The 26,822-nt window shown below is 36.2% G+C and overlaps 1 protein-coding gene across 1 annotated transcript; it reads left to right on the plus strand.

Annotated features, from left to right (window-relative positions):
- Positions 1 to 7,917: 7,917 nt before the first annotated feature.
- On the plus strand, positions 7,918 to 26,427 carry LOC306847052 (immunoglobulin superfamily DCC subclass member 3; the record flags this gene model as incomplete). Its single annotated transcript, XM_079380793.1, has 14 exons — positions 7,918 to 7,963; positions 14,453 to 14,764; positions 15,763 to 15,907; positions 15,985 to 16,115; positions 16,327 to 16,464; positions 16,557 to 16,715; positions 22,560 to 22,725; positions 23,244 to 23,494; positions 23,600 to 23,764; positions 24,087 to 24,275; positions 25,281 to 25,397; positions 25,481 to 25,607; positions 25,826 to 25,952; positions 26,344 to 26,427. The coding sequence occupies 14 exons, from the start codon at positions 7,918 to 7,920 to the stop codon at positions 26,425 to 26,427; spliced, it is 2,157 nt and encodes a 718-aa protein (XP_079236919.1).
- Positions 26,428 to 26,822: the final 395 nt, after the last annotated feature.

Genomic DNA, 26,822 nt, shown 5'->3' on the forward strand with positions numbered 1-26,822 from the left:
GTTGTTGATCCTTCCCAAAGTCCTCAGATTTCTCAGTCAATTAAAGGGATAGTTCACCCAAAAATGAAAATTCTGTCATTAATTAATCAACCTCATGTTGTTTTAAACCTGCAAGACTTTTGTTCATCTTCGACAAATTAAGGTATTTTTGATGAAATCCGAGAGCTTTCCGACCCTCCATAGAGAGCTATGGAACTGAAATGTTCCCAGACCCAGAAAAGTAGTAAGGACATCGTCAAAATAGTACATGTGACATCATTGGTTCAAGCATAATTTTACAAAGCTACGAGAGTACTTTTTGTGCACAAAGAAAACAAAAATAATGACAACAATTTTTCTCTTCCGCATCACCCTCCTCCGCCAATATATATATATAAACACAGCGGAGATCAAAATTAGAGAACAACCTATGATTTCCAACATTTCAAGGTCAATGCTTGGTCCTATTTCAAGTTATACTAACAGGAGTAGAAGGGCTGTTTTTAGCATATTTTATAAACTAATTGTATCCTGAAGCACAGTATAAAAAACTTAAATGAGATATTTGAAAAATAATTCTGATCAAAATTAGAAGCTGGTCATTATAAATCTGTGATTTCTCAAATATTGCAGGTTTACAATGACACTAGTTTATTAAAGTCCTCCAAAAAGGTTGGTCGTCCACATAAGACAAATGCACAAGAAGACAGGAAATGCGGAGACTCTCAATGTAGAATAGGTTCAACACTGCAGCTGGAATTGCTTGCCAGTTTTCTGCAGCAGGAATTGGGCCTCTTATACAGCTACATGGCAGGGTGAATACAAATGTTTATCAGAACCTCCTTCAGCAACTTGCAGTTCCTCAGCCTGCAATTTTCATGCAGGACAGTGCTCCCTGTTATACTGCAAAACAGGTAAAGCAGTTCCTTGAAGCTAAGAACATTGAAATAATGAAATTGCCGGCCCAGAGTCCTGAACTAAACCCCGGAAGGCGACAAAGTTATGGCAGTTATCAAACTATGGAAACAAATGTCCTAGTGGTGTCCTGCGGCTGCAGATGTGCTGAAGTCATTAAAAGCAAGTGGCTGTTTACAGAGTGCTGTATCAAAACATATTACATGCAAAGTTGACTGGAAGGAAGAATTTGGGTAGGAAAAGGTGCACAAGCAAGGGGTGTAAGAAAATATTGATACACGTGTGTATCCCGATATTTTGTTTGGCGATACTGTATCGATTCTCCAAAACGGAATATCGAGTAGATATATTTATATAGTAGAGTCTATAAATATATATTTTTGTCTTTTTATAAAATACATTTTATACATACATTTAACTGAAGAATCATGCAAGCACTTGAATATTTCCCCCTTTACTCGTACTGCACAAAAAGTGGTTCAACCATGTTGAATGTTATAGGGACTGATTATTGCAAATGCAGATCCCAGTGTGTTCTGCAGTGTGTTGGTTAAACTATTTTTATTTATTTTTTATTTTTTTGCTAAGGTTTGCATATGGTGGTGTGTTCTTAATGACAGCTTTCCTATATATATATATATATATATATATATATATATATATATATATATCCTATTTCTAAAATAAGAAATATTCCAATATATCGCCTTGCTTACAATATCGCAATGTATCGCAACCCCTGTATCGTGATATGTATCGTATCGCCAGATTCTTGCCAATACACAGCCCTACAAGCAACAGGGATGACTGCAAGCTTGAGAATTCTGTCAAGCAAAGCTGATTCAAACACTTATGAGAGCTTCACAAGGAGTGGACTGAAGCTGGAGTCAGTGCATCAAGAGTCACCACGCTCAGACGTCTTCAGGAAAAGGGCTACCAAGCCACTTCTGAACCAGAGACAACGTCAGAAGCATCTAACCTGGGCTGTGGGGAAAAAGAACTGGACTGTTGCCCAGTGGTCCAAAGTCCTCTTTTCAGATGACAGCAAATTTTGCATTTAATTTGGAAATCAAGGTCCCAGAGTCTGGAGGAAGAGAATCCATGTTACTTGAAGTCCAGTGTGAAGTTTCCACAGTCAGTGATGATTTGGGGTGCCATGTCATCTGCTGGTGTTGGTCCATTGTGTTTTCTGAAGTCAACAGTCAGCGCAGCCATCTACCAGGAAATTTTAGAGCACTTCATGCTTCCTTCTGCTGACAAGCTTTATGGAGATGCTGATTTAATTTTCCAGCAGGACTTGGCACCTGCCCACACTGCCAAAAGCTGGTTCAATGACCATGGTGTTACTGTGCTTGATTGGCCAGCAAACTCGCCTGACCTGAACCCCATAGAGAATCTATGGGGTATTGTCAAGAGGAAGATGAGAGATACCAGACCAAAGAATGCAGATGCCACGCCCAATTGAGGCAGTAATTAAAGCAAAAGAAGCCCCTACCAAGTATTGAGTCCATATACAGTAAATGAACATACTTTCCAGAAGGCCAACAATTCACTAAAAATGTTTTTTTTATTGGTCTTATGAAGTATTCTAATTTGTTGAGAATTGGTGGGTTTTTGTTAAATGTGAGCCTAAATCATCTCAATTAAAACAACCAAAGACTTAAACTACTTTAGTCTGTGTGCATTGAATTTATTTAATACACGAGTTTCACAATTTGAGTTGAATTACTGAAATAAATGAACTTTTCCATGACATTCTAATTTATTGAGATGCACCTGTACATATTATATGTGACAGGTGCAAATTTTTCAAAATTGAGATTTATACATCATCTAAAAGCTGAATAAATAAGCTTTCCATTGATGTATGGTTTGTTAGGATATATTTGGCCGAGATACAACTATTTAAATATCTGGAATCTGAGGGTGCAAAAAACTCTAAATACTGAGAAAATTGCCTTTAAAGTTGTCCAAATTAAGTTCTTAGCAATGCATATTACTAATCAAAAAAGAACTTTTGATATATTTATGGTAAGAAATTTACAAAATATCTTCATGGAACATAATCTCTAATTAATATCCTGGTGATTTTTGGCATAAAAGAAAAATAGATAATTTTGACCCATAGTGTATTTCTGGCTATTGCTACAAATATACCCCAGTGACTTAAGACTGGCTTTGTGATCCAGGGTCACATATATGTATATATAGTCCAGTTTTGTGGATCTTCACACAAAGATCAGTCATTAGTCAGTTGGCGACAGCATTTGACCACTGGATTTATAAAAATAATTTTGGGTTTAAGAAGGGTTTCAACATTGCATCAACTACTTTTTATTTGAATTATTACTCTAGGGTTTTTTTTTAACCATGTATTATTAATTATAACTAATTAAAATGCACATATTCACGTTATTTCTTAGTTACATGTAATGCAGGCATTCCAAAACTTTTTGTCATCTGAACCTTATTCACCAAATATATTTGCTTTAAATACCCCTTAGATTTTAAAATAAATATTTCAATAATTAAGTAACACATTTCGTGCATGCCCACGGTTTCTTTTAATGTTGATTAATGATTAAAGTAGTCAAACCTGTTCATTAGAAGGTGGTGACCCAATATTTTTGGCAATATAGTGTATGTATGTATATGTATATCAGGACTGCACTGTTGGTCAGTCAAAGAAAATCTGTATGATTCTTTCCCTCTCTGACTCTTTCTTCCTCCCCTGCCCATAATAGAGTTAACAACAAATAAAAGGCATGGAGAGCGCAGTGAATGAGTTCCTAAGTGTTAGGGTGGATTATCCCTGTGCCTGTATCCATGGTTAACTGGGCAGCCATAGAGTACCTAATGGGATAAGGAGCGAGCGGAACAGTAGGTGAGGCCCGTTTGATTCCTTTTCTCTGTGACACTCGCTGATCTCTTCCTCTGGCCTGAGGACAGCCAATCCTGTAACACAAAACGGATATATTGAGGTTTACAGAAACTTTTTTGCTGCTCTTTTTCACAATCCTTATATAGATTTCAGTGGTTTTATCCCTTCATATTGATAAATAATATTTTTAGAGTCCTTGGTCAAAGTGTTTTGAGCATAATTAGATTACATAATTAGATGTGCTGAGCATTACAGTGTTACACACATAATACGACCGAAGACGATTTGCTATTTTGGCTGTGCCATTTTATTAAAAATGTCTTTTAATATCAGCATATTTCTTTTTTTTACTTTTTTTTTGAGAACAAGGAACAAATAGGTCATCATGGGTGTTACAATACAATACAATTTCCATACAGTCTTTGCAGTATAGTTTTACACTTATCCTCAATGTGTACACAATCCATTTGTCCCAATACTTGATACATTTTTCCAAGTTAAGTCTAACAGTAAATGTAAGTCTCTCCATGCAGTATATTTCATTTACAATTCCCAACCACTGGTCCCTTATTGGAGGGTCAACCTGAAACCATTTATGTGTTATGGCTTTCCGACTGCTTGCTAAAAGTATTTTTAATAAGTATTTGTCACTGTCTAGAACTGTTTTAGGTATTTGTCCTAGGTACAGAGTAATGAATGAAAAATCCAACTCCTCCCCTAATATTTTCCCAATTTCAGCTGCCACTTCATGCCAGTAAGACTGTAATTTTGAACACGCCCAAAAAATATGAAAATGATTAGCCATTGAGGTTCCACAAAAGCCCAGATTCTGTTCACATGTGCGTATTGCTGTTAATTTGGGAGTTATAAAGAATCATATTAAATTCTTCCATCCAAACTCCCGCCAAGATCTAGAATTCGTTGTGTGTGCCTGTGTAACACATATACTGTATCTACCCAGTCTTCCTCTGTTATTTGTGAGTCTGATTCTCCCATTTTTGTTTTGCATAGTTTGACATATTTTTTACTGGTTTGTATATGTCCATATAATTTCGATACCAACTTCTTATTGTCTTCTTTTAAATATGCATGAATGAATGTTGTGATCAGGTTTTCATCACTCGTTACTATACATTTGACTTTTTTATTAAAGTAATCTCTTACTTGCTAGTATCTATAAAAATACTGCTTTTCTAATCCAAATGTGTCTGACATGGCCTGGAAACTTCCATTAAATTTCCATTAGAAGTGACTGAACAAAAAGATGTAATTCCTCTCCAGAGTCCAGACTCATTGTTTAAATCTTTCATCCAACCTGGTTCAAAATCTGGGTCATATACTATCCACTTTAATACCCCGGCCTGTTTTTCTAATTGCAATTTACTCAAAACTCTAAACCACAACTTCACTGAGAATACAGTCCAGTTATTTTATTTCCTGTAGTTCCTTTTAGCTACATTTTTATTCCAAAGTAATGATTGTAAAGGCGTATCTATCTGTGTAATTTCCAAAGTTTTCCATCTAGACTCGTAGCTCGGTATACACCAGCATATTAAGGGCTTCATTTGTGCAGCATAAAAACAAACAATCCTCCCACCCTTCTCTTTTGCCAACATGCAATGTCTTAAACCTTATCCTAGGTCTTCTACCATTCCATACAAATCTCAAAATAATTCTATCCCATTCATTAAATTGGTTTTGTGATATGTCCAGAGGTAATGACTGAAAAAGATATAGTAACCGTGGTAACACATTCATTTGAATTATTTCTATACGATTACTTATGTCTAGTGGGAGCAGAGTCCATTTAGCAAAATCTGATTTTATCTCTTTACAAATAACACTATAATTACTGACAAAGAGTTTTGATATATCTTTTGTTAATTTTATCCCTAAATATTTTAATGATGAATTCCATTTAAATTTATATTGCTGCCTTATATCTGAATTAGGTGTAAAGTTATATATAAGTGTTTGAGTCTTTTATATATTTATTTTGTAACCAGAGTATAGATTATATGTTTTTAAGAGGGTCATCAATTTAGGGACGGTAGATTCAGGGTTTGTCAGGAATAGAAGAACATCATCTGCATACATACAGATCTTTTGTTCGTCTTCTTTAATAATGATCCCCTTTATCTCTGGATCCTGTCTTATTGCTTGAGCCAGAGGTTCAATAAATAATGCAAAAAGAGAGGGACTTAGGGGGCATCCTTGACGTGTCCCTCTTTCCAGGCTGATTGTTTTAGATAAATGTCCATTTATCTTACACCAACAGCCACTTAATCCTGGCTGTTGGTGAGGAGTATACCATTTTAATACACTTAATAAAATTATCATTAAAGCCGAATCTTGCCAGTACCTGACACAAATAATCCCATCCAACAGAGTCGAATGCTTTCTCAGCATCTAGACGCAACAAGACCATTCTTGTATTTTCTGTCATAATGTAGCTCATTATTTGTAGTGTTCTCCCAGCATATTTCTACCTATTATATTGTTTAAGAAAACATTATGCACTTGAGGCCAAAAAGTTTGAATATGGGTATCAAAATGAATTCAAACTTGGAAATAAATTGAATTTGTTTTTATTTAATAATCAATTATAACTACAAAATTATAATGTAAAATTAAAAAGAAATATGTAATATAATGTAAGAATTCAGCCATCACTCAAATTCTTATGCTGATAATTCTATTTATATAAAAATAATTGTATTAAATAATAAAAATGCAAAATTTGATAGTTTATCTTGTGGTCTCAGATGCTTGGACTGTATACTGTATATTCAAGGAATTAGGAAGAATAATTTTAATAAACATTATTTAATTTTTTTAATGCTATTTTGCTTTTTTTTTGCCTATAAAATTTTAATGTTAAATTACAAAAATGCAAACTTTTTTTTTTTTGACAAATTCTTTTATTTTTCCTTTTTGAGGGGATTTGCAAAATGTAAATTACATTATAATGCAAAACTAGTGGTCTCACATATTTGGACCCATATTCAGTATTTTTTAATTGCTTAAATAACAGAATAACCTCATTGTTGTGACATTGTTAATGTGCTATAAATAAACTGAATGGGCTCTTTCACATGCATAATACAGATTTGCTGATTTCCGTTTTAGTGAATAATTTCATTGCCTATATACAAAACCAGAGTTTGTTATGTAACTGAATAAATGTGTTCTTTCATCATGTGGCTGAACCGTTTTATAATTGGTGTTTCTCTGCCTGTTCAAATGTTTCTCTAAATACTTCCTTTCAATTAGTAGTCTATAATGGGAGGGGATGGGCCCCTGGGCAGACTCACTTTATTTAGCATGCAGATCCATTCATTACTGCTTCATATGCTAATCTCTGCTAATTGAATCAGTTTGTTGGGTGTTTTCCTGGGTTTAATGGTGCTTTGGATCTGACCACACAGGGTGAGACAGGTTGGACTTAAAATGCTGTGCAAATAAGGAGGTTTTGTTAAGGTTAGGCTACTTTACAGTGCTACAACAAATACAGACCACAAAGTTCCTGTGGTTCTGTTTAATACAACAAACGAAACCTGTGCCCAATTGTATTGGGCATCTAAAAAAACAATAACTAGCATTAGAACTTTTTATGAGCTTAATATTTAAATTCTGAATATTTGATAATGACAACAGCTTGGTTACGATCTTTCTGAGTGTAACCCCTTGTGGTAAAGCAATAAAGAGGCATTGTTGCTCTAATACTGTATATTGTTAGCCATAACGCACTTACCCAAAGGCAGCGGTTGGTTTAACGATTGGTTCATCACAGAGCCACCTGTCACTGAGCCGAGAGCGCGCGCGTCAACGTCAAGCGGCGACAACAATATCATGAATAATGAATGATGGCTGCACGCGCTCACCGCTGTGCTGAGCCGCTCGCGAGGTATTCTCATGTGGTCGTGGACGTGACCAGCAGCGCCCAGCTGGAGCGCCGTTAATGTGTAGAGTAACGATGTTATTTTAGGTTTACTCCGTTTGGAATTTGTATTCGAATAGAAATGCATTTGCATTAGAAAAGTTTATTTTTTTTCTTTCACTTTTTAAACTATTTTTTTACCCCAAAGAAGTAGCCTATAGCCTACCTGTTTTCATTTTTTTGAAAGGATTTACACAGAAAAATGAAGCCACGGATTTTACTGACCTTCCTGATGTTTATTGGTTCATGTGAGTATAAACGTATTTATTTTTACATTGTAAAGATATGCTTTAATTTTAGTCATTTTATTTAGTCTTTTTATTTAGTTTACCATTCACCCATTTGTGTGCGCTTTTCTATAGGCTACGTTTTTATAAAGCATAATTTGACCAGAAAGATCGGAAGATCATATTTTGAGTTGTTCTGTATCAAAAGAATAACTGTTTGTAATGTAGCTAACTAAGACTTCAAACTGTCTGAATGTTGTTATTTCGATTATGTCCATAGTAGTGCGTTGAATTGAGTAAGTATGACCTTTAAACTAATTCAAATATTAAAATAGTAATATTTAGTAATATTTTACTGCTTTGTTTTTAACTAGCCTATATTAAATACTTTTGTTGTATAGTTTCTTTACCCTGATGCAGGACAAGATATTGATGCACAAAGATGTTGCATCTTAGTGAAAAGTTCATTAAAATACTCACTTCAGCTGTTACTATTCACCTTTTTCCAGTCTTTGCTAATTGCTTATTTAAGTAGGCTGTTTGGGTTTAAGTCTAAAAAAATTCAAACCCATAAAATCGAGATCAAATGACAGAAATTATGATAAGTTAAATGCATGCTAACAAAGATTGTGCAATAATGTTAAAACAAATTTTTATATAGTGTTAATATAGAATCTTGAAAGAAAAAGAAAACAGAAATGTAATGTTTTTTTTTTTTTTTTACCGTTGATTTGTCTGATTTGATTATCATATTAATTTATTTAAGGCTACTAAAATATTTAAGAACATTTAAAATATATCCAAAGCAATATAAGTTATCAGAGCAATCATACATCAAACTTCCCTGCATCAAATAATTTTTTTCTTCTCAGTAATTTTTCTTTCCTTCTCAATAATTCTTATAAGAATCAAACATTTCTGTTCTGCTTGTATATTTTTATAAAGCGATTAAATGACTTTGGATCAAAACAGTTTTCAAACCAGATGTTTTGGCCATGAGTTTGGATCATGTGTGTTCTTTAGAATAAATCTCCCATGGAATAATAAATAAACTCAGTCGGAAAGTTGAACAGAAGGAGATGTTGAGTCTCAGGGAGAAGGGGGGTAGAAACAGATGACCTCATAGACAGAGGGGCTGCATTGACCTTGGGCGGTATTAACCTTTGGGGTCCCCCTTCTGGACAGTGGAGCGGTCCAAAGCGGGTGGAGCAAAAAGAGATCCAGGGAGACAAAAGTGGCCACCTCTCCCCACCCCCTTTGACCTGACCCTAACACCCTGATCTCCATAACACTGCTCCGGCCTTATTGGGAAGCAGGGGTAAATTTAAAATAGTCTTAAAGCTGTTGGAGGTTTTATGAGTGTGCATGCCTGAATATGTTTATGCTGGAGTAATCCCTCCACAGACTCCTCATCTGTGGAAAGTTCTCACTACAGAAGGCATATCTGACAAGACATCATCTAATCCACATACAGGGCACAGGCTGCAGTGGGTGGCCGATGTCTCAATCACTGCATGGATTTCCTTCCTGTTGAGAAACTTGGGAAATTTGACCAAAAGCATATAGATCCTTTGGCTAACTTTAAGCTCCAGTAGATGTTATTCAGTATATTGCCACAAAAAGTTGTGAGCAATCCTGTTTGCTTGATGCTATCAGGCTATAGCCACTTCAACATTCATTGCTCTAATTGAAGCAATAGCCATTTTCCTCACTGTAATAAAGCTTCTGTAATAACCTGCAATACAATGTACGGGCTAATCAGCCACAAAATTACTTTGTTTATAGAGGCCTTAAAATGTATAGTTTCAGCAGTTCTGTTAAAGAAAGTCATCATGGTTCATGAAGCCAAAGAGGAACTAGCAGTAGTATTAAAACTTACATGTTGCAGCAGATGGACATTTTAACCCCTGGTTGCTCCATTAATGAGATTGGCTTAATGGAAGCCCTGGACCCACTTCTGGTCCTTATCCCAATAATTAAAGACCTGAGGCCATAGTGATGGGGTGTCCTCCCCCTGCAATTGGAGCATATTGCTTATTGATTTTACCCAAAGGTTTTATGTCTGGCAATGACTTTTTCATAAAAAGCTGTTGACCTACAGACATGATCTAATTAATAGAAACACGTATATTTAGCTAAGCACCATTATATGACTGAAAATAGCATCTTAAAACATCCTTTAAAAAGTTTGAGACAGATACAGATATTTTTATGAAAAGTGGAGGATAGATCAAAAGAAGAGCACAAAAGAGCTATTTGTTGAGTGGTAATTGATTAATGAGGAGGGTGGAGTGAAACTGCAGGGGGTTGTTTCCTCTCTTAAGTGGAAATGCAAGTGTGTTTGCATGACTTTGAACTTGGCATATGCCACCTAATGACAATCAGTGTTTAAACAAAAGACAACTTTGCCTCAAATGACCAACTCAAAGGAGTATTTGTGCAGGCGGCTTGTGGCTGTTGTAGTCAGGAAGAATTTAACTCCCATTATGGAGTCAAAAGTAGCCCACCCGCAGCAGCATGATGCCCCCTTTCCACCCAGCTTCTTTACAATTCCTCCCCCAAGTTTGTATTCAGCTATTGTTTGCGTTAGATCTCCTGCTGCTTCCAGGGATATAATGGGAGAAAAAGAGAGCGAGAGGAATTTGTGAATGTTTTTATACATTTAGAGTTTCTTTCAAAGGCTTATATCACTTTTTCAAAGTGGCAGGCCAGTTTTAGTAATGCTAAAATCTTCTCTGGACAATGGAGCGACCCATATAGAAACTATAATGAGCATTAAATTTAGAATATTTGGCCTGAAGTTTCAATTCCAAATCCTTGAAGTTTTTTTCTCAAAGCTCTTTTTCTTGTCCTCAGATAAGCTATAAAATATTGCAGATCTATATGTTCAATGCCATTCATAAGTATTTTCAAAAGTTCAAAAGGCTTTTTTCAGCAAGGATGCATTAAATTTATCAAAATGGATTTTTTTGTTTTTACTAAATCACATTTTAAAATATGCTAAAATAGAAAACAGTTATAAATTGTAATAATATTTCACAATGTTGACTTTTTTTTTTTTTTTTTTTTTTAAATCAAATGCAGATGTTATATGTTTAAAGTAAGGTAAAGTGATGATGGGGGTTGTTGCAAATCTTTGCCACATTGACCCATTAGAGACTCTGGTTAGAGATGAAGGCCATTAGAATGATTTCTGGCTTCCAACAATAGTTCGTGAAGTTCAGGTCCAACATTAGACTGGGGACAATGGACCAACCCGGGGGGTGGGACTGTGTGTGTGACTGGACACAGGCTGTCTGCCTTAAGCCCCACGTTGTTCATCCACCCTTCACCAACTCTCTCATGACCCTTTAGGGACCCAGGTCACAGCTCAAGGGGTGGGGATGGGTGGGGGTCTCCTGCTGCTCAGAACACCATCTACAATCCCCCAAACCCCCATTTCTATCCACCTCTCATCTGAATGATCAGAATTATCCCCAGGCTTGAGCTCTTAATCACACTTTTGTTCAGGTCTCATGCAGGTTGGAATGGGTTATTAGCATAGACTTATATTCGACATATTTTATGCACCATCATCACTGTTGTAGCAACAATGGAGATCTTAGATCCTAGAGTATGAGGTATAATGACAAACGTCTCTAATGGGAAGATCATGGAACACAGTTTCCATTGTGAGGTGTGCAGAAACAGAAAACTTATACCTTAGAAAACAGTATATTAATATATTTAATTGTTCTCTATCATGGTTAGTGTTAAATATGCAGTCAATTTATATCCCTGCTACATCATTACGTTTTTTAATTGGATGTATCAAGCAAGAACTAACATTTATATTTGTACATCCATATCTTTATTGCTTAGGCCCATGTGTTATTCTCTGTATTTCTGAATCCAGCTTGTGTGACATAACCCCCCTTTCCCCTGGGACCTCTGAATTTCATTAACACTTCGGGTGGAGTAAGCCAGGGAAGGGTCAGATGTAAGCTAGCCCTCATAAAAATGAAAAAGGAAGAGACAGACTCGTCCCATCTACATCTGCTCAGTGTGTGACCTAACCGGGAGCAAAAGGTTCAGCCCAGATATTCCCTTCAGTGGAAGTCAAGTTTATAGCACTATATATTTATGGACTCCGTTATTGATATTGTTCAAGGTATATGAGTCCGAGTATATGAGAGTGAGGCGATTGAGCTTATCTGGCCATCTTGTCATGGGTAATGTCAGATATTGCAGTAATGGTTTCCTATATGCACTTTGAATTAGTGTGAAATAGACATTTCTGGACTATACCAATAATTTGTAAAAGTTACAAGTAAATTATTCATCACATGATTATAATGTACATTATGTATATTTATTTTGAGATTTGCTAAAGATAAATTTAACACTGTCATTAGATTATTAGTGTTTTTAATGATACAATTTAATTTAGCGCTAGAGGATGTTAAAGGTTACCTAAATTTGAAAATGCCCAATATTGGCATATCAATATCTAAATGTAAAGGTATTGCTAATTTCTTAAATATTGCTGACAACCAATATAGTACAGATGTGTTTTGCATCCCTACAAGTATAATACATCATCCTCTGTTACAGCTCTAAATGGCATAGATGCAATTTAAAATGCCAAATAATAAGCAGTTGGATGCAGAGAGCAGAATTCTCTTTTAAAGGCTATTCACCCAAAAAATTCATCATTTACTCACCCTCAAGTCCAAACCTGTAAAAGTGTTTTTCTTCTGCTGAACACAAAGGAAGCTATTTCGAAGAACGTTAATAACCAAACAGCTGCTGGTAGCCATTGAATTCTATAGTATTTTTTCACACTATGGAAGTCAGTGGCTACAAACAAGTTTGGTTACCAACATTCTTCAAAATATCTTCTGTTTGATTTTCTTCTGCACACAAATGAAGATATTTTGAATAATGTTTCAACATGTTTTGTATACACAGTGAACATCAGTATGGCCCAAAACAAAACTGAACCCTTTCATTCTATGGATAAAAACATATAGTAACAACTTTCTTTTGTGTTCCGCAGTAAATGATGACACAATGTTCATTTTTGGGGTGAACTATCCCTTTAAGGCTCTTATTTACTTATGACTTTCATGTTACAGCTGTCACGATCAAGTGCAGGTGGTGTTTGAAGACCCCCAGTATTCAAAAATGAATATATTTTAGCAAGCAGAGGAACAGAAGTGCATATTGAAAGCGGGGTCAGTTATATCTACCTAACAGATGCTAAAGGTATTTCATATCTCATCTAGTGCAAGTTCAACAGCAGACTTTTGCTCCTAAACATAACAGCTGCCGGAGACACCGGCCATCTCCAGAGGTCACATTAAGGGTGGCTATAGGTCTAGAGTTCTCCATATGAAAAGCACAGATGATGTATGAAATGGCCATGTAGCAAGTTGACAATGAGAGAGGACTGGGGTGAACCAGTGGCATGGGAAAGTCACCCTGGAATCAGACTGAAAAGAAAATGTGACCGCTGGGAGTTTGGAATGGTGGGGGTTTGTATAAGTGGGGGGCAGATGGTCCAGACTAAGAGGGGTGCAGAAGGCTCCTGTTGGTTGCTGGGAGTTGTTTTTGGGAAAAGTGTGTCGTCACAGGGCTATTGTCATCAAGGGTGCGTTTGCTTAAAAGAGATTCCTCCAACTTGACCCCATAACTCACCCTAATTCTCCATCCCTTGTACTCTGGCTTTGTCACATCCCTCTATGGTTCACTGGCTGCATTGCATTTGTCCCTATTGTGATGACCAGGTTTGGTTTGGTGATACTGAGTAAATAGGCAGACATGCTTAGATGGTAAAGCTCACAATGACATCAGTAATGAGACAAATAAAAGTTTTGTGGATATGGAAAGTTTGACCTCAGAGCTTTCATTTTCAAAGGCGTTTTCCATTTGAGTCTTGAATTAAAAGAAAACACAGACATATGCACCAAACACAAAAATGTACATGTATATCATAAACTCAAAATCCATGATGCAGTTGCAGATGAGACCAAAGAAGACTTTTAGCCATTTTAAAATGAAAAAATATTTCAAGGAAAGTTGCTACAGATTATTTCAAAACAACTTTGCAGTAATAAACAAGAAAATAACAGTATTAATGTTTTGAAGTTCTTCAGTTATGAAATGAGTATGGTTTTGGCTGTTAAGCAGCTCGGTAACACTTTAGTATAGGGACCAATTCTCACTATTAACTAGCTGATTGTTAGTATACCTATTATTAACATATTGGTTGTTTATTTGTACGTATAAAGTGCATATTCTACATGACCATTTTCTACATCTCTAATCTTACCTAATACCTAAATAAATAAAAATTATGGAATATTAAGTGTCTGTTAAACCCAATAGAACTTCATCACCATACTTTTTACATAGCATCAATGTTTCATATGCATAACCTTTATTGTAATCTCTTTTTTGCATTGTAGGCCATAGGGTTTGTTTCAGTTGTCTTCTGATCCATCTTCCATTTCTCCCTCTCACTATCAGGTTTGTGTAATGGATCTGAGCTGGCTTTCCTAACTGAGCCCAGTGATGTTATCGCGGTACGGGACAGACCGTTGATGCTGGACTGCAGGGTGGAAGGTGAGGGTCCCATTACGGTGACGTGGCATAAGAATGGAGCTCCCCTGCTTGCGGGAGTGGGCAGTCGGGCGAAGATCCTATCCAACGGCACACTCCTGATTCGCAGCTTCCAGAAGAGACGGGATGGAGATGCAACCGACGCTGGAGAGTATTACTGCGCTGCACAGAACCACTACGGCATGCTGGTCAGCCGCAAGGCCCGTGTGCAACTCGCATGTGAGTGACTGAAGAGAAAGCATTTCAAACACGGGCGACAGGGTGACAGTAGATAGTTTTTCACTAGGATATGAAATCGTATGCTTTGCCTATGATTACGCAATTGTTTATGTGGGAAATACAGTGATATAGTGGAGGTACCAATGTCCGTTTACTATCTGTTACGCTGTCCTTTCCCGTCTTCCTCTGGTTCTCCCTTTGGTCCAATAAAAGCAGTAGGGTGGGTGATAATCCTGTGGAATTATAGTTGTCTCTACATGCTTCCCCAGAAGGCACTGTTACCATGGCAATGAACTCTCATTGGGAGCCCCTTCTTCTAACACCCCTACCTATGGATTATATGAATGACCAGGCTATTTAGACCACAATTCTCTTGGTTCCTCACCCTACATCCCCAATGAAAATCACCATTTTAAATGCCAATATCAAGTTATCACAGTAAATTCACATTTTGGACAGTACAAAACATAGTCATAAAAATAGTATTCTTAATAAGTATGCTTATCTTTTATTTCTATATCTAGAAAATATCTAGAAAACTACATGTTATATCCAAATATCTTAACATACTCAAAACAGGATAAATTTATTTGACATGCAAAATCGTGTTAAGAATATTTATTTGAATAATCTTAAATTTAAATTAAACCTCTTAAATTAAACCCCCTAAATTTTGATACATTTATGCTTAATATATATATTAATAAAAAGAAATCTATGTAATATTTTTTCAAAGAAGGCTCTTATGCTTGTCCAAGCTACATCTGTTTAATACAGTAAAAAAATTATAATTTTTAAAATAAATAAATTTTGTTATAGCTTTTGTTTTCTGTTTTAAATGTACTTTATACTTGTGATGGTGAAGCTGAATAACAGCAGCCATTACTCTAGTCTTCTGTGTCACATGATCCTTTAGAAATCTTTTATTATATAAAAGAATATATAATCTATTATTATATTTGGTTTATAAATAACTCTCAATTCTCTTTGTTCCACAGCTCTTCCAAAATTCCACACTCACCCAGAGTTCATGCCAGTAGATGAGGGAGGTGTTGCACGTTTCCAATGTCAGGTTAATGGTATTCCTGAGGCCAACATTACTTGGGAGAAGGACCGTGTTGTGCTTGGAACATCTGATGACAGGTAACGAACAGTTCTTACTGTCTTTCTTTATATTCTTCCTCACAGGATTGCTCATTCATGTTACTCTTTCTCAACAGGTACACACTCCTCCCAATGGGTATTCTGCAGATTACAGGAGTTAAGAAATCAGACGCTGGTGTCTATCGCTGTGTTGCCACTAATATTGCCAACACCCGCTACAGCCATGAGGCCTATCTGAACGTAACCGGTCAGTAGTCACACTTAATCTGGCAAACACCCCAGACTGCATGTACATAACCTTAACCTTAAACTCTATGCATCCTGTAAATAAGCAATGTACTGTATTATGTTTGTATTGAACAACCAGCAAATTGATTACCTCAAATGTCACCCTTATATTAGTAATTTGTAATTTAGCTTCAGTTTCATCATTTCTTTATTTGCCCTTCTACTCCCAGGAGGTGTTCCTCGCACCTATAAGGAGCCAGTCATCCTGTCTGGCCCACAGAACCTCACTATCACTGTCCATCAGACCGCCATCCTGGAGTGTATCGCTACTGGAAACCCTCGCCCAATTGTGTCTTGGAGTAGACTTGGTATGAATCCATACACTTAAATTGTGCAAAGATAACTTAACATTTCTAGATTTCTTGTAGTTTAATTTTTCTCATAATGTTTTTTCCTTCAGACGGCAGATCTATCGGAGTGGAGGGCGTACAAGTGCTCGGGACGGGGAATCTGATGATCTCCGATGTCTCCCTTCAGCACTCTGGGGTGTATGTGTGTGCTGCCAACCGGCCTGGTACCAGGATGAGGCGTACCGCATTGGGCAGACTGGTAGTTCAAGGTAAACTTCCTGGATTTGTACTGAAGATATTTTGGGACATGTTCTTACTGATTTTCCACTCAAGTTTTAAAATATTTTCATCTGATTTCTCCTCATTTTGGCCTTTTGTCTCAGCTGAAAGATCATTTGTAGTGTTTTGTGACATACAGTACCATTCTAAAGTTTGGGGTTGGTACAATTTTTTTTCAATGTTGAATTTATGTGATCAAAATACAGTCAAAACAATAATATTATTACAAATTATTGGAAAAAGTTTTCTATATTTCTATATTAAAGTTTTCTATACTCTATATTCTATATATATTTTAAAATGCTATTTATTCCTGAATTTTCAGCAGTCATATAGTATTTTTTGGCCGCTATGATGACCAGACATCAGGTAGAACTGATTTTGAACATGACCCTTGGAATCTGACTGGTCAGCACAGCAGGAGAAGTCAATATTCAGGCCCTCACATTTGCCCTTTATGGTTTTTTCCTCACTCTGTACTGGGTCTGATGGTGTGAGATTCTGACTACCATTATGGTAATTAAGGCCTGCTGCTGCTGTCCAGCTGGGCTTGAGAGGAATAGCTTGGGTAATGAAGTCAGCTGTTAGGAGATATCCCCCCTTCAACACCCCTATGACACATCTCATCCATCACCCTGCTACTGTCCGTATACATTCAACCTGATCATATATCCCTGAGGTATATATGCTCCTTTCATTGGCTTTCTTCAAAGTAGCTGCACACTGGGGGCTTTAGGAAAGAACAACATGAGAACAAATGGGTAAATCATCCATGAGTGGCGTAGTACAAAAGTCATATTTAATATCACAGTCGGTAATAGTAACTGTGAACGACTAAGCTTCTTATTCATCTGAACATAATGTCTTTTAATATCTTAAACCGTAAAAGTGATGTCCGGGAGGCAGATATTTGATCAACATACGCCAAATATCTGCTGTGATAATGAAGATTATCCTGTTGTCCCTTAGCTTTATGCATCCATTCATTTGCTAAATTGTTGTTGAAATTGCACCCAGGTGTGCTTTCTCTATCTGTGTCCCAAATGTCCAGCTTAAGTCTGATCAATCAATAGTCACCCCATCAGTCTTTTTTACAACAGAATTGGCAGTGAAGCCACTTGGGGGAGGTAATCTTGAATGCATTGATTCATTTATTGATCCACTTTTTGTGTAAGATGGGAACAAAGAGATTAGGTTAGGTTATTTCTCCAAAAAAAGAAAGCAAAAACCTTCCCAATAAACCCTGAGAAAAGCCTTATTAAGTAATTCAGATCAGTGAAGCAAAAGTAAGTTTAGAGTAACACAGAGTGACACAGAAATTAAATCCATTATCTAGGAAATGTGCAACAAGAATATGCTTGATTAGTAAAACTTTATAATAATGTATAATATGTTAGTTATTTTATATTTTATAGTTATTTTTATATATTAGTTGACACATTCAGTATCATGAGTTAACAATAAACAGCACAGTTACAGCATTTATTAATCTTATTAAATGGCAATTAATTCACCATGTAAACATCATACTGGTCACGATTTAGTTCATGGGTCATCAATTATGTGTATCTATATAACTTAAAATGTTAACATGTAGCAGTATAGGGTACGGTTTGGGGTCAGAAGATATTAAAACTTTTATTCAGCAAAGAAGCTTTTAATTATTCCAAAGTGACAGTAAAGACATTTATAATGCTACAAAATATTTTTATTTATACATAAGAAATATTAAGCAGCACAACTGTTTTTAACATTTATAATAATACCAAATGTTTATTGAGCATCATATATTAGTATATTATTTCTCAAAGATCATGTGACACTGAAGACTTGAGTAATGGCTGCTGAAAATTGCCATCAAAGTAATAAATTATATTTTTTAAATGTATTAAAACAGAAGCAGCAGTCTTAAATAATTTTAACTTTATAGACAAGCAACGAAATTCAACAGAAGAAGCCGAAAGGGAAATTTTGATTTTTTTATTCATGTTGTGTGAACACATTTGATAACTTAACAGTCTGTCTGCCAGTCACAAAGGTAAAATCAGCACATCCTAGTCAAGTTCAAAGCTGAGGGGTTTGTTTCATGTCAGGTTATGGTCCTCCAGACTGCTTATTGTGGAAGTGAGGTCTGCACTTTCACACAGTCATGAAGGTTAGGACAGATGCTGAGCCAGGATGTGGACAATAGAGAACAAAAAGGAAGACAGACAGGCAAAGAGCAGTTTTCCTAGTGTGCATGTGTATGATTTGGGAGGGGCGAGGTATCCCCTTTCATCTCTGCCCTCTCATTTCTCACCTTTGACATTGGCCTAGGAAGCAGAGGGGGTGGAGCCTCCTCTGACAGACAGGTGATGAAGCAGCAGAATGGATGGTCCTCAAATGAGGAAGGGTGATGGGCCTTCATGACCCCTCCCCCACATTTTCCATAGCATTATGAGGGCAGTTGTTCCAGCTGGTGGTCAGGCAGCGGGTGACGAAGTTCAAGGGGGGGACTGTAACATTTATAACAGCTATGTGTTGAGGGAACCCCATCCTTTATTTTCACTATTTTTAATATGAAAAATTAAAGGATATTGACATCTGGTTCAGCTGAGGGGTTTCCTTCAATGTATTGCTGCACATCAAAGCAGGCGCAGAAATAGAAATTCATATTAAAAATGAGGCTTACTGATATAAGTCATTATATGTGATTTGAAATCCACGAATGAATTCAAGAACCAGTTCATTCAAGTCAGGAGGGAGCCATGTTTTTCAATACAATGAATTAATTGCAAATTAATGAAAAATAGCCACCTGATCAGACTCAAGGTCAGGATCTGAGACCCTGCTAAAAGAATAACTGATCAATACATGAGATGGATTGGACACTGATGCTGTCAGTTGATTCTGGTTGTAAAGTCACAGCTGGTTAGCTGTTGGAGTGGAAAACAGACCCCAAAAGCTGATGCTGTTATTTAATTGTTCTCTGATTGCTTCCTGTTTGCAGGCAGGGGAAATTACATGTCATGAAATTATAAATGCATCTGAATCAGTCACAGATGGACATATGCATGTGTGTTTTAAGTGTGCTTGTATTTATAGATGACTTTCACTAGGCTTTTACACGTACTTAAGAAGTTCAGTTTAAGTCGGACCTAAACACTGTTTTCAAACTGTTTTTTTAAAAAGGCATATAAATGCTTTTGTCGTACAGAAATAGAATCAGTGCAGTTTTGATTAGTCTTTTTAAATAGTTTTTAATGATCATTACACATTCTAATGTAAAAAGCAAAAACAAAAAACATTTCACTAACATTTCTAAAAGTGTAAATTGCATGTTTAGTTAACCATGTTTATAATAACAAGGTACATTGAAAAAAAATTATTAACTGAATTTACTAAAAACATTGAAGGTAAGCGGTTGCAATCAATTTATTTTAGCTACATTTAAATAAACAAATTTAATTGACTAACTTTCAACATTTTTTATTTATTTAAATGCAGCTAAAATAAATAGTTTGCAAACACTTGTTTGAAAAAATTAGTATATTTTTTTTGTTAATACCATCACTTTTGGAAATCAGGTCTAATATTAAATATCAACTGCTAAAAGTTGTCTATAGTATAGAAATACAAGTCAAATGTTTGGTATAAATAAGTTTTTTTTAATGTTTGAGAAAGAAGTCCCTTATGCTCACTTTTTTTTTTTTTTTTTTTTTAATGCAGTAAAAACAGTAATATTGTGAAATATTATTACAATTTAAAATAACTGTTTTCTATTTGGATAAATTTCAAAATGTAATTTAATCTTGTGATGGCAAAGCTGCATTTTCAGTAGTCATTACTCCAGTCCTCAGTGTTTAATGTTGAAAACTGTTGTGCTGCTTAAAATTTTTACCATTCAAAAGTTTGGAAAAGTAAGCTTTTTTTATGAGAAACTCATATTTTATTCAGGAAGACTGCATTAATGATTGATCAAACGTGTCATGGTTTACACAAAAATATAAAGCAGAAAAAAACAGTTTCAGCATTGCTAATAATGAGAACCATTATTAATATTTGAGCACCAATTCATAGAGACTTTTTTCAAAAACATTAAACATTCTTCATATACACAGATGTGTATATCAGCCAGACAGATGCAGCATCAGCTCTCTCAGGGGCATTATTTAGTCCCTCCTCAGTTTAAAACATTTCTATTCAAGGATGTCTATTCATCAAAAGTTCTTCTCAGGTTCAAGTGTGAAGTGCTTCTTAGGAGAGAAGAGAACCACAATGACGTGGTTGATGAATGACACCCCTCCTCATACACACACACACACGCACACACACACACACACACACACACACACTGTGTGACCGCCGTTTATTCAGACTGTGTCTGGAGGTCTGAAGTGACCTCTGTCCTATTGTACCCTGCCATAGTTTCATTATGCACACACCCCTCCAGCCCCTCCCACTTTTCACTTTGACCCTAAAGCCTGAGCAGAACCCACTGAAGTGTTTTTAAAGGCTGTATTTTTCATTTCAGGCCTACTTGCACATATATGATAAATTTTGTGTTTTATAGTGGTACTTGATGTCTTGTCATGGTATTCTAACCTCAGGTTATATAAGCTATAAACACACACACACACATATGCATATGTTAACTCACTTTGATTACAAATTGATTCTGAAGTAGATTTAAAAAAAAATGTTTTCATTTTTAATTCTCTTTAGAGATATTATTCAGGACACAATGATGAGAAACAGAACAATCAGCTGTGAAACGCAATTAAACAGCTTCTCTGCAGCTCATATTGATCTGGCAAATCTATACTTCTGTCCAACGGTTTAAAAATGTTTGACCTCTTTTGAAGGGGAAGCTGCGCTGTTTTAAAGATCTGTGCCTGCATTGATTAATAGCGGTCTATTGAAATAGGGTTCCCTTTTGACCTATGACCTTCCACACCTCCGCAGACCACTTCGGACCCTCTTCCCAGGAAGAAGGGACACTTTTGGGGGTGTTTGGTTGTGGTGGGTGTCAGTAGATCAATGAGATGCATAGTCGTGGGGTCTTGAGAGCTCTACATATATGGATGGCCATTGTGTGGACACTGAAGGGGTGTCAAGCGGAACGGTGAACCTGCATCTGCGCTGCTGAGCCAGAGGAGGGGCTGCAGGGGTTATATAGGAAGATACAGAGCATTTATAAAAAGAGTTTAAGTTCACGATCTGATGTTAGTGTTAAGGTAAATTAGTGTGTTTCAGAGAGCCATATAATGGTAAAATATTAAATAATGAATAATTAATATTAAGGTGTCTTCCTGTTAAACAAATGTATGTCTGGTAAAGTGAATCCCTGAATTCACACATCTGTTACCTCTGTACTTACAAGCAGCCAATATGCTAGTAATATGCAAGCTAAAAAAGCAACTAGTTAATAGTTTTTTTTAAGTGAATTTTATTTTTTAAGTGAAATTTTTATTTTGAGATATTGAAACAGGAAACACATTTAAAGTTATTAACATTGCTCAATTGGTTTTGATATAATTATATTATTAAATTGGTTAAATAAATAATGTCTTCTTGTTATTTGTGTCTCACCCAGTGTTATTTTAGTCTCATTGAGATTGCAAAAGTAATTTTAAAGTAATTTAAATTAATAGTTTAATATTTTTTATTTTTGTTTTAAGTTTTATTTATACTTAAATAATTGTGATGTGTGCTTTTGGCATTTTTATTAGTTTTTATACATGTATATGTCGTTTTTATTAATTTTTATTTCAGCCATATATATATATATATATATATATATATATAGTCATTTAGTGTCATCCTGGTCTCATCCTGTTCCTCTGTTTCCCCAGCTCCTCCAGAGTTCATTCAGTGGCCGCAGTCTGTGTCTAAGGCAGCTGGAGGCAGTGCTGTGTTCACATGTGTGGCTCAGGGTGTTCCTGAGCCTCATATCATCTGGCTGAAGAATGGAAAGATACTCACACCAGGCGATAATGTGAAGCTCACTAACAATAACAGGTACACACTTATAGGAACACACTTCAATTTTATGATACTCACAAGTATCAACAGGGATACACAAACCTACTGCTGAAATACACAGACCTTCAGCAAAATGTAGGCATATTGTAAACAGACAAATAAAAAAAAAAAGGCATAAAATCTAAATAAATATAAAAAAATATCTGTTTATATTCTGTTTCATTTATTATTATTCATATATTTTCAAAGTTTTCTAATATAAATTTCTTATATATTATATATATATATATATATATATATATATATATATATATATATATATATATATATATTATATTAGTTTAAAAATGTATATTATATTGTGTACAATATTTTAGCTGCTTTAATTACCTGCAATAATTTGTCTACCAACTTCTGTCCACTAGATGTCAGTGTTCACCTGTTTTATATTATGTCATCCAAATTGTGAGATGTGCACTGTGAATGTTAACAAGGTTACATTAAAATCAGAGTTATAGATTTAAAATAATAATAATAATAATAAATGTTTTTAGCACCCTGGCCGTGACTCGTATCACATCAGAGGATGAGGCCATATACCAGTGCATCGCTGAAAACTCTGCTGGCACTAACCAGGCCAGTGCTCGTCTGGCTGTGTCCCTGGCCAAAGAGCTGCCCGATGCTCCTCAGGGCCTGAAAGCCACAGCTCTGTCTAAAACCACCCTGCAGCTCTCCTGGACCCAGCCACCAGCGGAAATCACAGACGGGATCATCGGATATGTGCTGCATATCCGCAAATATGGTGGTGAGTGTCTCTGGAATTCAGATGTTCCACTAAACTGGAACATATTTTACTCTTTACTAATATTTTTGGAGTAATACTTCATAATTGGTGAACTTTTGTTTTCAGAGCCTGAAAGTAAAGAACTACAGGAGGCCGTGAGTAAAACAACATTTCAGCATGACCTCACAAACCTTGAACCTGCGACCACCTACTCCATCTACCTGAAGGCTTACTCTCCACTGGGTGCTAGTGAACGGTCCAGTACTGTTGTTTCTACAACACTAGGGGGCGGTATGTAGCTGCATTGCATGCTAATTGCTTTTACATTTTGCTTAGGTCACTACAATTTCAAACTCTCTCTCTTTCTCTCTCTCCCTAACTGTCGCTTCTCTTTCCTACATCAGCATTTTTGGCTCCTTCTGTTTGCTACCTTGTCCTTCCCTCTGATCGGACCTGCTTTGTCACAGATGTTTGAGCATCTGTTTCTTTCGTTCTATGGTTTCTCTTTTTTGCCCAGCCTTATGTTTTTTGCTTGAACAGAATGAACTCTGACAGCGTTCCTTGTTCCTCTGAGCACATTATAATGGTTTTTCTCTCTTTGCACCCTATCTAGTGCCCAGTCCACCTGCATTTTTCACCAAAGCAATAAACACCACCGCAGTCCAGGTCCTGTGGGAGCTGCCCAATAAGCCTGGAAAAACTGAGGGTTTCCGACTCTCGTACCGCAGGGTCCCCCAAGGAGAAATCCTGGGACCGATTCAGTTGCCATGCCATGTTAACGCTCACACCATTTCTCATCTCGGTGAGGGAAAATTGGATTTCTTGTTTGTATAAAGTATATGAAACTATTGACACAACAATAGACTATAGATTCAAAATATGTTTGCAAAAGCCAAATGGTTTTCTAATCTAATGCAATTAAATGTTAATGCATACAAATACATCGATTTTAAGTATATCTTAAGTCAGGGGTTTTGAAACTGGGTGCAGAGAATTGTATTTATTTCAAAATATGTTTTAAATCTCTTAAATGTGTCAAAGCTAATCTTAAAATGGCTTTGCAATGATATTAGTGTTAAAAGTGCAATACAAACCAATCTGAAAATGTTTCTTTTCAGTTTTTTTCCCACACATAAAATTACTCTAATAATGGGGAGAAAAATAAACATTTTTAATATAAATAAATACTTTATTATTTTAATAATAGTAATAAATATATAAAATAAATGTTTTAAAATAAGCCTCAGTACAATACAAAAAAACATGTTGTCAGCAGAAAAAAGCCATTAGATTCCATTTAGCCCTCCTTATTTTGATGTTTTATGCTGAATACTCTCTCATTTAACTATTCTGTCTTCATGACCTGTTACAACAGCTCTGAAAAAGACATTCTGTGTGTACAGTGACAGTTGAAATCACTCACCCACCTGAAGAGCATACCTGAAATAAATCATGAGCACTAGAGAACAAACTCCCCTCAAAGTATTTTCTAGTATTGTTACATGACAAATGTGTGAATTCAGGGAACTCCGAAGAGAGTGTGAAAATTGACAAAAACATATCCTACATCACACAAGAAGAAAATTGCCCAAGTAAAAGAAGGACCATAATACCCAGGAGGTTTTTACACCGGACCTCAGTCACCATGACTCAGCTAATCAATAGTTCTACTGTGACTGCAAAGTCAACAAAACCAGCTCAATGTATATGTATTAGATTGTGCATGTGTGAGGCAAATGCATGAGTAACTTTGATTGATTTGCAGTGTGTGTGATACTGACCGTTTCCATTTATTTTTTTTCACAAGACCCTGGCGCTGTGTATGAAGTCAAACTGGTGGCCTACAATGGCAATGGAGAGAGCGACTGTTCAAAGAAACTTGTTTCACTGGCTGAGGACGGAACTAGTGCTAAAACCAGAGCAGGTTAATTAGCATTTGTTTTTGCACACATGATTGTGTTTATTATTTATTACATAATTGTATAATAATCATTTTCTTTGCTGCAGGAGAGGAAACTCAATGTAACTGCAGGGGTGTAGAGAGCTCGGTGAGCAGCATTGTGGTTGGCATCCACATTGGCATGGCCTGCATCATTTTCTGTGTGCTCTTCCTCATGTTTGGATATCGGCGCAGGTAATGGACCATTTGGAGAGATGTGCAAAATATATGTGCAAATTGTACAAATATTTTTTCATTGATTCACTTTACAGATAAAAAATGTAGTAACATCATACCTTATAAATATACAATATAATAATGACATATACAGAATATATATATAATGTATATTGTATATGTACATATATAATAAGATATAATAGTATAGTAAACACATTTCATTTGTTTCTCAGTTTCCTCTGTAGGAAGGGGACTCAGGACAGCTGGTCTGTACCACAGGGTGAAGATGGAGGGCATCCCAATGGCATCCCAAAAGCGGCAGCAACACGACCTGCTCAAGGCATTGAACTGGTTCCACAGGTAAGACTTCCAGTCAAGCTTCTCAGCACATTATAACTGAGAAGAAGCCATCTATAACAAATGTACCCCCCCCCCCCCCCCCCCACACACACACACACACAACCCCACCTTCATTTTTTCTCTTGACACAGTTAGTGAATGGACGTGCTACTCTTGATTTTGTCATTTCATCTGAATATAAGTTGAATATCTTACCCCAGAAGTGTCACTTTAGTTACAGCTTGTGAATTTACCCTCCAGGATGGTTGTTTTACTCATTATCCTTTGCTCAAAGCCTTATTCTTGTCTGCTAACAGAGTTTATCAACAGTTGCAACTGAACTTGTGCTCCGATTGTCAGGGTTTCGTAAAAAGGTAGCTTATCATACTAACGGATGTTTTCTCTTTTTCAGGGTCATAATATTGATCGCCAGGCCCAATGCCAGGTTCTTATTGAGCAGCACTCATCCAGTCTGCCAGGCACAGGCACTGGCTAGCATTAGCCCTTAGCTAGCACTGCCTCAGTGATCTCTCTCCTTGTGGTTCCTCTCCCTAGCCTGCCCACCAAAATCCCCTTTAGTCCATTTTTATTATGCCCTGTCTGTCACCTAAACTGCTGCTACCGTTTAAAGGTGTAAATGGGCCTGTTCTAACTTCAAATGTTTTGCTAATTGAGCTGGTTTAACTTAGCCTGTCCCATTTGTTTCTTTTGCTCCCTCCCTTTAGAACCAAAACTTAAATCTCTTTATATCGACGTGTCTCTGCACAAGAACACCAAATGATAGCCTTAGGAGATACTGTAGAAATTTTTATGCTAGCATGCTAAGTTACAAATAGTTACAGCACTCTTTCTGAGCATTAATACACAATGGAAGCAAAAATAACAAAATCA

Source organism: Barbus barbus, assembly GCF_936440315.1.
Source record: "Barbus barbus genome assembly, chromosome: 27".
Lineage (NCBI taxonomy): Eukaryota > Metazoa > Chordata > Actinopteri > Cypriniformes > Cyprinidae > Barbus > Barbus barbus.